The sequence below is a fragment of the Scomber japonicus genome, chromosome 24 (genome assembly GCF_027409825.1).
Source record: "Scomber japonicus isolate fScoJap1 chromosome 24, fScoJap1.pri, whole genome shotgun sequence".
Taxonomy (NCBI): domain Eukaryota; kingdom Metazoa; phylum Chordata; class Actinopteri; order Scombriformes; family Scombridae; genus Scomber; species Scomber japonicus.
Window position 1 is genome coordinate 10,676,150 of NC_070601.1, and position 14,749 is coordinate 10,690,898.

The 14,749-nt window shown below is 39.5% G+C and overlaps 1 protein-coding gene across 1 annotated transcript in view; it reads right to left on the minus strand.

The window, feature by feature from the left end:
• LOC128354100 (interleukin-1 receptor accessory protein-like 1) overlaps window positions 1-14,749 on the minus strand; it is a 231,468-nt gene that overhangs the window by 137,401 nt on the left and 79,318 nt on the right. Inside the window, exons 3-4 of the mRNA XM_053314351.1 lie at window positions 3,096-3,282; window positions 194-347 (exon numbers count right to left, since the gene is read on the minus strand). Of these exons, the coding sequence (XP_053170326.1) occupies window positions 194-347; window positions 3,096-3,282 (341 nt within the window). The remainder of the gene's footprint in view (window positions 1-193; window positions 348-3,095; window positions 3,283-14,749) is intronic.

Sequence of the window (14,749 nt, forward strand, 5' to 3'; positions counted from 1 at the left end):
ACATATCGTTTAGCTTATTATTTAGTGGAAAGACTTTTGTTTTGCATGAAGGATTTCAGTGTGTAGTTATTGGACTTCTTCTGTGCTGTTGCAAGCACAGCAGCAATCCAGGCTCTCTGTACCTTTTTCACTAAATGTCAAAGGCTCTGCAATGAAAGAATTTGCAGCATTGAGATGTTGAACTTTTCTTTACCTGTGACGGACAGCTCAGTGGTCCTCCGTACAACAAAGTTCCCAAACTGTAATTCGCAGGTGTAATTCCCAATGTCATCTTCCCGTACTTCCTTGATGGACAGAGTGTCTCTCTTCCTTTCTATGGTCTGTCTCCACTGCTTTGGCTTGCATTCCTACATTTAAAATAACACAAAAAACACACCATGGGGATACAAAACATTAGTATAAAGCAAATTCACTGGGTCAGTTAATCTACTGGCATTCAGCTGTAACTTCTGTTTGAAATCAGCAGGAAACAGGCTTTTATTTCATACCTCTAATCATTAGAAACAGAGAAAAGAGACACTTTATATTTTGCCTTACCTCAAAACACACTGCATTAAAAAAGCCTAAATCCATAGAGGGCTCTTTATTTTAAATACCTTTTCATATAGAACTACAGCAGCTTTCTACACAATTACACCCCACAGCAGAGAGACCTTATACACACATTTTCTGCAGATTATGACAAATTTCAGACATACAGGTATGTCCCTGTTGCCCAGACACTACTTCTGTTATAGTAGTGTGTTAGTGATTTATGGACTTGAATTTAGTGTGTTCATGATTTTGAGGTGGGACTACATATTGTATCAGTTTGATATATGTGAGCATCACATTGGTAACTACTTTTTACAACAATATCCAATTTGAGACATGTATAACAATAATAATAACTTCAATTTATAAAGCACCTTTCAAAACAGAGACACTTATAAAATAAGACACGCCCCAAATTCCCACCTTAAACAGACAAAACACAAATAATAAAAAAGATAAAAAAAACAGTCAAATAACAGCTAAGTTTCAAGATGAATACTATTCCAGACTTTTGGGGCCTCTGACAGAAAAAGCACAGTCTCTTTCTCTTTTAGTATTAAGTCTGTTTGCAAAGTTTTGTTGAGAGAGCTGAGGTTGCATGCAAGTAGATAGGGGCACAAAAGTTCACAGATGGATGCTGGACTGTGCAGTGCTTTAAAAGTAATGAGAAAAACCTTAAAATCAATCCTGAAATTAACTGGAAGTCAATGCAAGGAGGCTAAAATGGGGGTTACGTGATCTCTTTTGTTTGATCCAGTCTGGCTGCAGCATTTTGTATAAGCACATGCTTTTTTGTTTAAGCAGTTAAAGAGTAAATTGATATAATCATTTCTTGAGAAAATAAATACATGAAACTCAACTCAATGGAAGATAGGAGCAGACCTTTTAAATTGTTGACAGCTACGTTGATTTACAGTACATTAGCTTAAGAGTTTCATGAATAGTCAAAATGGAAGAAAGGCTGATCGATGTGTCCACAACTACAGAGGTTAATGTGTACTATCACATCAAATACTGTAATATGTGAAGCACCATTATTTTTCTAATCTTAGTTAGTTTTTACTGATCAGTTATCAGCTGACTCATATTCAAACAGATGCACAGGCTGTCCTTTATGATATGATGGTACTCTGCTGATACCCTAATACCACCACCTCAAATACCTCTTTACTGTATGTGTTGAAACTATTTCTATTGTTAACATTGCTAAGATCAAACACTGTATTTACTGCAGTTTCTGAGCTCTGTATATTATACATTATTCATTATATGTCTCTTCTTTTTGTCTGACAGTAGCACCCTAAAACAGCAGTTTCTCAATTCAAATGTCTCTAAGTGAATCAGTTAACACATAATCTGAGACTGGAATACGTTTTATGTAAGAGTCTTAAGTTTATTGAGGTGTCAACCATTCAGACATAATGAGATCTGTAATTTATGTTTATGACTTCTTGTAATGTCAGTGGTTTAGTTCGCTCAAATCAGCTCATGTGGCATGTTCACTATGGATTTACAGGAAGATCAATAGACGTTCTTTGCAAATAGAGCTACATTACCAAATTTACATCTACAGTGTGCTCTGTGCTACAGAATACTTAAAAGCAGCACTGGTGCACATTTGAATCTGATTGAATGTCTTGCAGTTATATCATAGTTAAATCTCAACTCTGTCCAATTTGAGCTCGGCCTCATTTAATATTCAGTGTCTGAGGTTTTGAAAGAAGGAGCGATGGTAGGTGACGGCTGGCTGAATGTAAATTCTACATGTACTGCAGTGTTTGAAAGACTTGTAAGGCTACTTGTGACTGCTGAAGGTAAAGAATAAAAGTCTTTATAAAAGCTGAAAGTTACAAAAGACTGAAACACCAAAAATCACACAGAAGGATTATTCTGCAAATGACAAGCGGTCTTACAGAAACAGCTTTTCAGATTTGGGGCCGCAGAACACCTGAGGCAAAGGAAACTGGGGCACTGTGGGTTTGGTTTGTGGTCCAAGATGGGCCTCCCAGAATTCAATAAGCCCCCACTGACAAAGCGAGAGCCAATAACTGGAGGCTTTAGAGCCCACAGTCATTACGCTTAGCAATTACGCTTAGGGCACCCAAATGTCCAGCAGGGGCCCAGAATCCAGCACACTTTCACGTTTGATAAATTGCCCTCCAAGCTTCACCTAACAGCTCTGTAAAAGTGGCCTGTCGAGGACAGGAGGCCTGACCGGGTCAGTCAGACTGTGGGCAGTGCAGCTCTCCGTGAGGAGAAAGAGAAAATTCAAGTTTAAAACATGAGGAACAACAAAGATGTATGTCTAAAGAAAATGTATTTTTGTCAATTATATATTAATTTTTTGCTGCTTTTTTTATGAGATGGTATTTGAAGCTAATTAGATCTGAATATAGCTGACCTTCACAAGGCAATAACTCACTGTGAAGTTTCTAATTTTAATTGAAAGCCTCCTTTTCTAATACTTCACATGATTTTGTTTTGACATCTTGCACTTGAATGAATGCTTGAAATGAAATTCATTACTCAGGCAAATGACTAATAAAAGGGGTTTATCTTACCTTGTACCATACAATCTCAGGCTCCACTCCTGGCTGTATATAATCCTCAATGCCAGGACAGGTGATGTTTTTGCTTTTGCTTAGCTCTGCCTTCTCAAAAAACCTCATTTTGGAGTTGTAGCAGAGGTCTGTGTCATTCTCCGCCACTGTCAGAGACATGGACACTTTCATGCAGTATGTGGAGTTCCTGCAAAAATAAAAAATAAATGAATCAGTCAGAGTGAGAGAGAGAGAGAGAGAGAGAGAGAGAGAGAGAGAGAGAGAGAGAGAGAGAGAGATTGAAGTCTCAGCTAAATCTGCCAGCAGTCCATCTCTGGCTTCACATGAAGTTTGTGTCTGTGCTATCAAAATCTCCACAAGGCTCACTCCTCCAATTCTATTTGAGTCATTAAATGCAGCAGGGGAGGATAGAAAAAAAACCTTCCAGTGCAATGAATAATTTTCACAATTTATGTCACTTTTTTGTGGCCGAAACCTTTCCTGCAATACACAGAGGACCATCATTTCTATTATTACCCTTAATCTGGACAATTACAGAATTTTACAATGTTTTCTCATCCATTCAAGTATGAATACCAGTAATGGATGATGAGCCTACCTCTCTAAACTATTAATTGAAAACTGAAAATGTGTGTGTGTGTGTGTGTGTGTGTGTGTGTGTGTAGGAGCGAAGAAACAGGAGGTAATATGGAGCGACAGCTCTGAATGTCAATAGCACTTGAAGATTGATTGAGCCTTTTGTTTTCATGTGTTAAGCAGATACAGTGCGAGGTAGCAGAAAATGACTTGCTACAATTGATGTACTGTAACTGCTCAGGTCATATACATAAAGAAGGGAATTTATAATGCAAAGGGAGCGGATGTAAAATGCAACATTACTTGTAATGTTTGGAGACTACATGCTTGCCTGGGACTACAGATATTGGATAATATTCATTCACAGCTTGGTGTTGCAGTATACCTTCACTGATTTGTGTACCCCCTCTACAGGGCTGCCTGTCATTAAACTGGGTTGAGTGCTCTTGTGTGTATATGCAGAACCTTGTTAGATTCTGATCACGATCCAGCCCTGCCCAAGAGAGAGATACTCCACAACCACATGAGAGGAAACGATACAGCTAATATACATCTACAGTGATCCAGTTTGGGTCATTAATGGGGCAGCGGTTTTGAGATTGGATCTGCTGCTTGAATAATTCTTAACAGAACATGGGAATTAATGAAACCCATTGATTTACTGTGAGAGTTGTGCTATTTGAGGGAGGGGAACAAAAGCAAAGGTCGTCGATGATCAATGAATTCAATAGGAGCACCTTTTCTTTGCTCAAACTGGCTAATAAGACTGTCACGATTGACAAGTACTACAGCTTGACTGTAGCAAATCCCTCCTGGTTAAAAGACCAAACAAATTGGCAGTGTTTAGGAAAATCTCATTGCTAATTTTCCAACTAAAGCTGGTTACACAAATTGAGCTGAACCAACAAACAATTACAAACATGTTAAATCCTTACATAATTGTACAGCATTAGCTGCTTCGTGGATTAGTACGGCACACACTGGTCTTCGCTACAGTGTGGGCAAACAATCCCTCGCCCCTTTGAACTGGCCAGCGCTGGGCACTCCGCTTACAGTACAGTAAGTGTGCCATTTTAATGAAGCACAGATGCAAATGTAACATGATGTGGAGATTATCCCAGACAACTTCTACCAGATGGACACCTGTGCAAATGAGATCCCACGGGTGCACTCTCTTCCCTGTTAAATATTCTGGGCAGCACTGATAAACTCGCCCGCTGGAAGAGAGAGGGAGAGAGAGAGAGAGAGGGAGAATTGTGTCATCTGCTCCGCATGAGTGATCGATGGTGTGGGCCAACACTTTGTCCTACAATGTCTTTCCAACATTTCACATCCATCACAGTAACTTTTGAGCCTGAAGAGCCAGGCGATCTCCTGACTATTCACTCAGCAGGTACAATATTCAAGATGCCTATCCAATGAGCTAAAAGCAGGAAAATGATGCTACTGCTGCACACTCCAGAGACTTAACTGTACGCCAAGCAGCAAACGTGCAACGCTAGCGGGACCCTCTGCTTACTGGAGATATTGTGATAACAAGCTAGGTGATATCACGGCATTAATGGGCAAAAGTGTCTGTCAAATGTGTCAGACTGACTGGGATATGCAATGTCAAGGCAATGATAGATAGCATCCTGCATACATCAACTGAGAGAAGGGCCAGGCTGACAGCTACTGTATACAGCTGGAGGGCAAGCAGAGGACTTGAGCTGCAATATGCGGCAAATGGAGTGAAATGATGTGAAATGGTCAGTTAGGAGTTAAACAGTCTGCTGAAATAATTCTGATTGGCATAAGGTGGAAAATAACATACTGCAGTCTCTCCTCACTGAAGGATACTTATGGGATTCCCCACTGGTTCTATTGTGATGGGTTAATATGTATGTTTATGTATGCAGCCATAGCCACTTCTAGAGCTCGATCCCACCTAACTTAATAACATATGAACCATCCACCTTCTAAACCATTTGTCTAACCATCAAACACATACCTCTTCTTATTCTATTGACTACCAGTGTATCTAATCCAACAGTGGGTGAAACTAGATGGAACCTGCCCTTTAACTTGGCAAATGTTCTGCCCTTTTATTAAATAATAGGAAGCAGAATTGATTTGAAATTCTCCTGAGAATCCGTGGCACCTGTGGGGAAATTAATGAACTAACTTAATGAATCTCTTAATTAAAATAACTCCTCTCTAATAGAAACGGGATGATGAAATAATGGCTGATTACTCATTAGATCTTGCTTTCGTCTAACAATAATGTTTGCAGAGAAGTTTCTCCGTGTAAAGCACACACCACAAGGCAAGGAGGGGTGGGGGTGTTGATTAAAGGTTACCTCGCTATTATTTCATTACATGGCAGCAACATAAACCCACCACAGACATGAACTCTTCACAAATTTGACATAGCATGGTGACCTATGCTTGACAACTACTGAAAAATTAAATCTATGTAAGTATCCACCTAGTCTACTTCCAAAAAAACTGAAGGAGTCAACTGTCATTGATAATATGGCTGCATTCCAACTGTCTCATCAGCATCCAGAGGAAAGTTAAGCTGTTTCTCCATCCATCGGGCACATCCTCCATCACTGCAGCTTTTTCACACGTCTGTAAGCAGAGCATCAGGTTTAGCAGAGATGTGTCGAACATCTGCCAAATCATTACTGTGTCCCTTAGCAGCAGACTGTATGTGCATATATTTGTGTGAATGTGTGCACAGTATGCATCACTGTAGTTACTGTGGGTGTAGTATAATTTGCCCTAAAGCTTTTGTAGTGCTGGTGTGAACCTTTAAGGACTAGTTTGACATTTTTTGACATGGAAACATGTGCATTTGTTATATTTATAATTTATTCAAATATTTGATTTAATTGTCACCCCGCTGTATGTGGCCACAAAAATAATCCTTCTACCACCTAAAGTCGGCCTGGTTTCTATGGAGGGAAGAACAAGTGACACTACTGCAACTGTCTCCCCCACGAGTTGTTTTCTACCATGTTGCATCATCTACCTGCAATACTAAAGCTGAGGTGAAACACATCAACATACATGGGTGGCATCCACTCATAATATTTACACTACTGCCACTTGCGTCAACATACTGTATACCCAAAGATTAGACAGGAATGTCAACCAGGGTAATGTCAGGAAGTGAGGGGCAGATGTAAGGGAAGGCAAGATCATTGCCTGAAAAAGCACATGCCCGGCAGTTAATGCAGCCTGGCATGATGGGATGTGCCAGGTCGCTTAAGAGACAGATGTAGCAATGACTTTAGACAGGCAGGGAAAAGTCCGGTCAACATCAAATAGCGGCACAGACCAAATCATGTCCGAGTCTAAATTGGCATAAAGCTAAGACAGCTGAGAAGAGTGTTTGTTTAACTCAAACTTTACAGTTCTGAACACACATATATAATATATATGTGCTTGCTTCTATGACATGATGTCAATAACATCAGCCCTATAGTCTTGTACTATCTTCCCTGTCCACACCAGGCCAAGATTAACCCAGACCGAGATAGAGCCGGCTCAGTTATCCTAAATCAGTGTTTTATGGTCCTGCATTATTTATAACCGGAGCGAAGGTCATAGCAAGCAGTTTGAAGACTGGGGCTCCTACCTGTAGCGCCTGCTCATCACTCACCTGTCAACCCTAGCAACAAGCCCGAGATGATTAAGCACCCGGGCTCCCCAAATCTGACTGTGGGCCAACTTGCTCCTACTTAGCCCCTATCTGAGAGTGTAGCGTTTGTCTGCCATGCCGGAACAACGGACTCCCGCCTCAATTATAATCCATCCATATCTTCTCGCTCGCTTTTTTCATGGTTTGTCTCTGTCCCTGCCTTCACCTGCCCAGACGCCCTTTTCTCTCTTGTCATGTAGTACATGATTTCTCAGGGAGGAACACATACCTCTGTGGATCATTTAGTTTTGCCATGCTGTGAAAAACACGTGTCTGCACCTGTCTACATACTTGAATCCACACACACGAGCACACACACATGAACTGCATTGCTATGCAATCCTTACAAGAGAAAATAAAATAAAAAATAGCTTATACAGAGCTTCAACACAGCTTTATTTACATGATCTGGTTGATTATTCAAAGCAGTAAAATGTCATACTTGAATCTAAATTTTTGGCTCCTGAGCAATGAATGTGTGATTACTTGTGAAGTTTAACTTAGATTAATGCTGATTTATTCAGAGATATGAAAGTATTTTAAAGAGAAATGGACACTCATTAGACCTCAACATCAGAACAGGGGAAGGCTTTGCTACTTATCTGTTAACAACAATGCAATCCCAGTTTTACTTCTTATGTTATACCATTCCATTCACGTAACAGAGTTAAGCATCTGATTTACAGAAACATATTTACCTGGCAATTTTGTAAACAGCCAAAAGGTTAACAGCTCACGATCAATGCTCTTCATCACATATTTCCAGAATAGTCAAAAACTGGTTTTATATGGAAATACTACATAATAGAGAGTGTCATCAGTATAGACAGGAAAAAAACATTTTTTTTTTAATTTGGACTACCATCTTTGTACTGACTAGAAAATACAGTTGCAACTTGGGAAAAAAAATCATTTTATTGTGTAGTGGACAGAATGTTTGTTGACATGGTTACTAGAGCCTTTAAGGGTTACAGAAAGGTCTTCAAAACAGTGTTAAGTGTTATTAAATGACCTCATGCATGCAGGAAAACAGATGTTTCACTCTGTGGCTTAAATGTCGATAATAAGCTCATACATGAGAGGAAAGAAATTGGACTAATGCTACTGCAGACAGTTTAAATGAACACAAATAATTTGAATTGCTACAGTTTTATGCTGTGTTTTAATGGGAATTAATTCTAGTAGGGACCTTTGAAGTTAAATCTACTGAAAATACTTAATGCAGGACATATACATGTGTGTCATCTATCCCAGAAATATGTTAGTTAAAAAACTTATTTTCCAAAAAATCAGAGAATTCCTTAAGGCTTCCTTTGAGTTGTGTGTCTCAGACTGACAGCAGCACTTCTGTGCAAATGCATTACTCACTCATTTCCTAGCCGATGCCTTCAGGGAACTCATTTTCCATTTCATGACACCCTCAACTCATCTTTATGTTGGCAACCTGATTTCATAACAAGCATATACAATTTGTCTCCATTGTATTCTCTTCTAACTCCACCATGACCTTACTCATTGGTCCCCAGGCCCTCTGGGTGTAATGTATGAGCAGCTATACTGCTATGCATATCAAATGCAAACCGCCTCATGGCAATGCTGCTGACAGAATGGGCTGTTGCAACGAGGGTATGGGCCATATCGGGGAGAAAATGTAAACGAGTCGTTCCCCCAATGAGAGGTCTGTTTGTCTGTTGCTGGATGTCTTTTTTTGTTTTGTGCAAACTACAGAGTTTTTTTCAGCAATATAAATGAGTCATGATCCCTGTAACTGGCAAAAAAATGAATCAAAAGGTTAGACAGCACTCTAGAAACCCCTATATTATTTTCTTCTGTCATGAGCAGTGTTGGGAAAGTTACTTAAATATAATCAATTGCTCATTACATGATGCATAAAAAAGCCATTATATTACTAATTATTCAGCAACAGTAATTAGATAAGACTACTTTACAGCCATCAAAGGTGCCTTTCAGCAACTCCAAAGCCTCCACACCCACACGTCACATTGTCTGTATTTTTGTGGTTTAACACACTGTCAGCCTGCGGCTTAAAGCTTTTGTGAAGCCACACAAAAAGTATTGGTTGATCACATCCGGTATACCTAAGATACTTATTGATTAAGAAGGGAACATGTTGGTCTCTACTCATTTTCGATCATAGGTGCATAACCTTTTCATATCAGAGATTATTGTGTGAATTTTACATTGTAAATTTATATTGAAATAAGGGGTAAAAAGATGAAGAAAAAGGTTTTTTAATGCAGAGTTATGATTCCTCTTGGAGTTAAAAAATGACCTAGCAAAATAATACATTTGCATTTGAAAAATAAATGAGTCTTTTACAAAAGCTGCTTCGATAGTGATAATACTTTGTTAAATTCTTTACAATGTACAGTACAGAATCAGTCAAATTTAAATAAGCTCCTCCAGTTTTTTGATAATTATAATGAAGTTTCTTTCTAAAGTTCCAGCCACTTTCCTATCATACTCTCACCCTTCATTCAGAGCTGTGTGAGTTCTCTCCTGTATCACCGTTTGACTGACAGCTGTGGTATTGTAGATGTCTCGCTTGGAGCTCCAGTCTTCACAATCCAGCGCAGAGGGAGGGGAGGCAGGGAGGGGGCAGGAGAAGTTGACTGTGGTGCCAAAGTGATTGTGCTTGGGGAATGGTATTTCTGACATTTGTCTGGCAGATAAAAAACACCATCGGATATGAGGAAGAGAAGGTCAGCGTCCCTGCTATCAGATAGGGAAGGTTTGGCATCTTGTTTGATGACTTCCTCCGCTCAGCGTGGACCAGGAGAGTCAAGAGGCTGGATATATGGGGAAGTCATGCTGAGGATGTGACTGAATAAAATCCCTCTGTTGGGGATGCAGAGGTATTTAGCCATGGGGTTATTCTGGTGTGGAAAACGCTAACCCTAATGGTATATTGCATGTGTGTTAGATTAGAACATTGGTCATATATGACCTTATGCTGAATCGTCCTGGGTAGTCATGCAGATTGAGACAGCTGATTTGAGACGTGAGTAAAATCTCCACAGTCAACCTTGTCTCCTTTTTCTTCGTATAGCCAGGGGCCATTTGAGCTTGGCTTAATCAAATGGAATCAAGCATGGGACAAATGTCCAATCAAAAGAAGCGTGAAGGGCATGGAATGAAATTGGCTGAAACCTTAATGCATGCACATGGTGGATTAAACTTATATTTCAATTTCTACAAAGGGTACCCAACATACATTACAATGACCATATGTAAAGCTGGTTAGGAATCAGAAATGCTGGCCGCTCTCGGTTCATAATTGAATAAACAGAACCAATATCTGTTCAGCGTGTTTAAGTATTCTGTTTGTGATTCGACCCATGGAAATAACATGTCCCCTTTTACACAGTTATTAACAAGCCAAATGAGAAACATAGTTGTTGGGGTATTGATCATGTACACAAATTCTACATTGTACCATATTTGTGATTTGGATATAAAGAACATACATTCATCTTACATATTATGATTGGAGAGACTATTATTCAAAATGTCCTGTTCATCTAAACACTATAAATAGCTTTGCTCTTTGGCCTTCACGATCCTTTGGCTTCTTCAAGAGTGTTCATGCATTATGATACACAAAATATTCAATGACTGCATATTTAATATAAAATGCAGTTTGTGGTGTAAACCCTAAAGGATTTACCTCATAAAAATTCAGTAGTCACTGGAAATGAAAGAAATCCAGAATTTTGAAAAGGTTACAAATAAAAATTGCCCAGAAATATTAATGTTGATCGTATTCTTTACCATGAAAAGGTCAACTTTATGTTTTCCGCACACTGACAAGCGCACGGAGTACAAGCTGATAAGTGTGCCTGGTTTTTCCATAATGTGTTAAATGCCAATCAATGTTATGAGAAATGAAATGCTCTTCCACGGCATGCTAAATATCTGCAGATGTAGGTCAATTCAAATGCTAAAATGCCCAAGTCAAGCGCTTCTTGAGTGGAAACAAAGCATTGCAGACTGAGTTGAAGCTTCACAGGGGGCCTTGGTGAATTATAATGGTACAACGCCTTAAATATACTCTGACTACAATTGTGCAAGTAATGAATCTGTGACTCTCAGCATCCTATGGAGAAATGAAATAACAACAGACTGCAGAGCTGTTTTTGGAGCTAGACATGTAATGTCAAAAAAATATCATGTTTTCTGTCTCTAAAAGCTTTTTTGGGGAAAGGTATCAGTTCTTGGAGAATGAAATGATTGTAGTTGAAAGCATCAATTATTTAAAGTTGTGAATGCAGCCATCTCTGAATATATACAAGTAAAATTGTATTTTTTCTTGTAAGTGCAGGGTTACGCAGAGTCTAGTCCATTAACTATTATTATCCAAACTGCATGTTCATCTTATTATTGTCTAATGTCTGTTTAATAAAGGTATGTTCATAGGTGGACAACACTGATATACTGTAATGCGCAGAGAAACATCTGCACTGTTTTTATGCTTCTGGCTGTTTGCTGTAACATTTCTTAACCTTATGATCTTTGTTATACTGAAATATTTTGAGTAAGACCATTAAAAGACATTTTTTAAACAAATTAATAGTATTCATTTTCCATTTGGACTTCAGATGAGAGTATATTACTATCAAGCGCCTACCCTCAAAGTGGTTTCATGAGCATACTCTCCTTTGACACTGCCATTGTAACATCAGATGTCTACTGTGAATATCAGGCCAAGTTCACACCACCACATCACACGGCTGAATAAAGCAAAGTGTGAAAGGTGGACGAAGCCCAAACAGCAGCCTATACATCATCAGACAATGGCTGCTGGAAAACAGCTTCTACTAAACCACACAGAGCCAGATAAAAGGCTGCCCAGACACTCTGTCGACACATCGGTCTCTCTATACAGGTGAACACTGAATATAAGGGAACATTATCAATAACCCCTGGCTGGTGGATAAAGCAACTTGGCAAATCCATATCCTACAATTAACTAAAACCCCACCTGGACACGGTGAATAACTGCTGCTCTCTTTTCAGTCATTACTGTGGTATATATATACTGCACTTCTGTCTTAGATATTTCATGTAACTTCTACTTAGTTGGAGCTACCATATACATTAAACACATCACAGCGCTTTTCAACCCAGTTAGTAGTGGGGCTTTAGGTACGGTCATGTTGGTTGGTAGGTTGAATCTCACTGACTTTGGTAATCCCCTAACTTTCCAACTAGCAGCAGCTTTTGTTCAACTATTTCCAAACTAAAGTTACTCTAATGCATTAGCTCTCAGGTGCAATGTTGCTAACATGAATTGTCAATATCTGCCAATTCTACTCTTCTCAGCAGTCAATCAAGAGCAGCAAAACCTAACACTATGTATGACGAGTTAATTAAGCCATTTATTATCACTACAATAATATATATATATATATAATATAATTATCATTTTAAATCATTTGTTGTGGTTGTCTGTGATGGAATACCACAAAAGCAAAGTAACAGTTAAAGTCTCAATGAAATGTCATTTTAATGGCATTATGCTTAAATAATGTATTTTTTTTTGTAAAACTGTAAGAAAGCTGGCAAAGAAAACCAGCGGCATATACAGACAAAACAGTTTCATCACCTCAAGCTGTTACAACTTCCAGTTTATGCAAAGATAATACATTTTATTTACCAAGGCACGAGGGAAGATACAAGAAGTTATCTAAGTAAAATATGTTGGCGGTGGGGTCTTTCTGATATTTGGGAACATTACTGGATGGAAACATCATTTTTCATTTTATTGTGACTTCAAAATCTCATCCATATATGCCTCTGCCATGCACAACACTTAAAAATAAACTCCATTAATAAACATCCATCAGGGCGTCATTGCTATAGTGCTCCTCTGTGAAGCTATTCCACAGAGCCACAGCTAACTGATTGTCTCCTGCCAGGTAGCTTATAACACAAACACCATCCTTATATTATACATCATCCATAACCCTTGGCAGCACAAACCATCCCTGCTGCTCCTTAGTCTAGCGTCTCTCATTGGCTTTGACAGCTGGGCTGGATCAATTGGACAGGCCCTGACTGGGGCTGAATGACAGAGTGTTCCAGGCGGCCCATTCTGACTGTCACTTCCCTGAGAGATCACCAGCCACTCCTGCCTACGAATACTAATACAGTCAACATGGCTACAGCCTGGGTTGGGTGGGAAGTGGTTTTCAGTGTGTGCGTGTGTTCTTGGTGTGTATGTGTGCGCACAGGTGCCAGGTGAGGTGCACTAACAGCAGCCATTCAGGCATGAATAAGCAAATTGACGTATGCACACACACACACACACACACACACACACACACACACACACACACACACACACACACACACACACACACACACACACACACACACACACACACAGATGAACACTCACTCCTATGTTTCCTCCTTTGTTATCTTCCGCTTCCATTGTCCTTTGCCGGTGACAGCACAGGCATTGCAGGACATGCAGGAAACCCATTAATAAGCCTGGGACAGTGGCGGCATGCCAACACCGGTGAACAGGGTCAAAGGTTAAACATTAGCTACCTGCCAAGCAGTAGGATCCTCCCTGCTCTGCTACATCTGTCCTTAATCTGACACTGTAATCCCTGCACTTTTCACAGCGATCAATACGGTGAGGGTGTGCGTGTCCGTTTTGGCTTTCATATGTCAACAACAGTTTGTGTGTGTGTGTGTGTGTGTGTGTGTGTGTGTGTGTGTGTGTGTGTGTGTGTGTGTGTGTATGTGTGTAATGCACACTTGGGCTTGTGTTTGTCCCTGAATGTGTCATTATGGCATTTAAAGAATGATTTTGTCAATCTGACCTGCTGCTGTCATATCTCTCAGACAGCATTTCATTAAAATGGAAGATGGCAGAAATACTTAAAAATATTTTTGAAGGCTTCTGTAAATTGTCACACATCGAGCAGGACAATAAGAATAAGGCAATTACAGCCAACTTTTTGTAACTGCTAAATGTCTGTATGATGTCTCTGTGGTGAACTCCAATTATCCCACAGAGACAAACAAGCAACAGTCAGAACCAAGAAACAACTACCATCATTTATCCCACATGACATGAATGGAGCTCTATCTTGTGTTTTTGGCAACTGACAAATGACAGTACAGTGTTTTCCACACATAATACAATATATAGTGAGCACAGTCAAGGACTCCATCCAACTAGTGGAACAGTGCAATAGATTATTGAAACCTACAAAGAGTACAGACACCACACACAGATATTTCCAAAATGGTCTTGGCAGTCAGACAGGAGAACACACTGAACAGCTGAGGATGACACATTGGACGGCAGGTACACCATGATTACAGTCACTTTTCTAGGCAATCCCCTAAAATC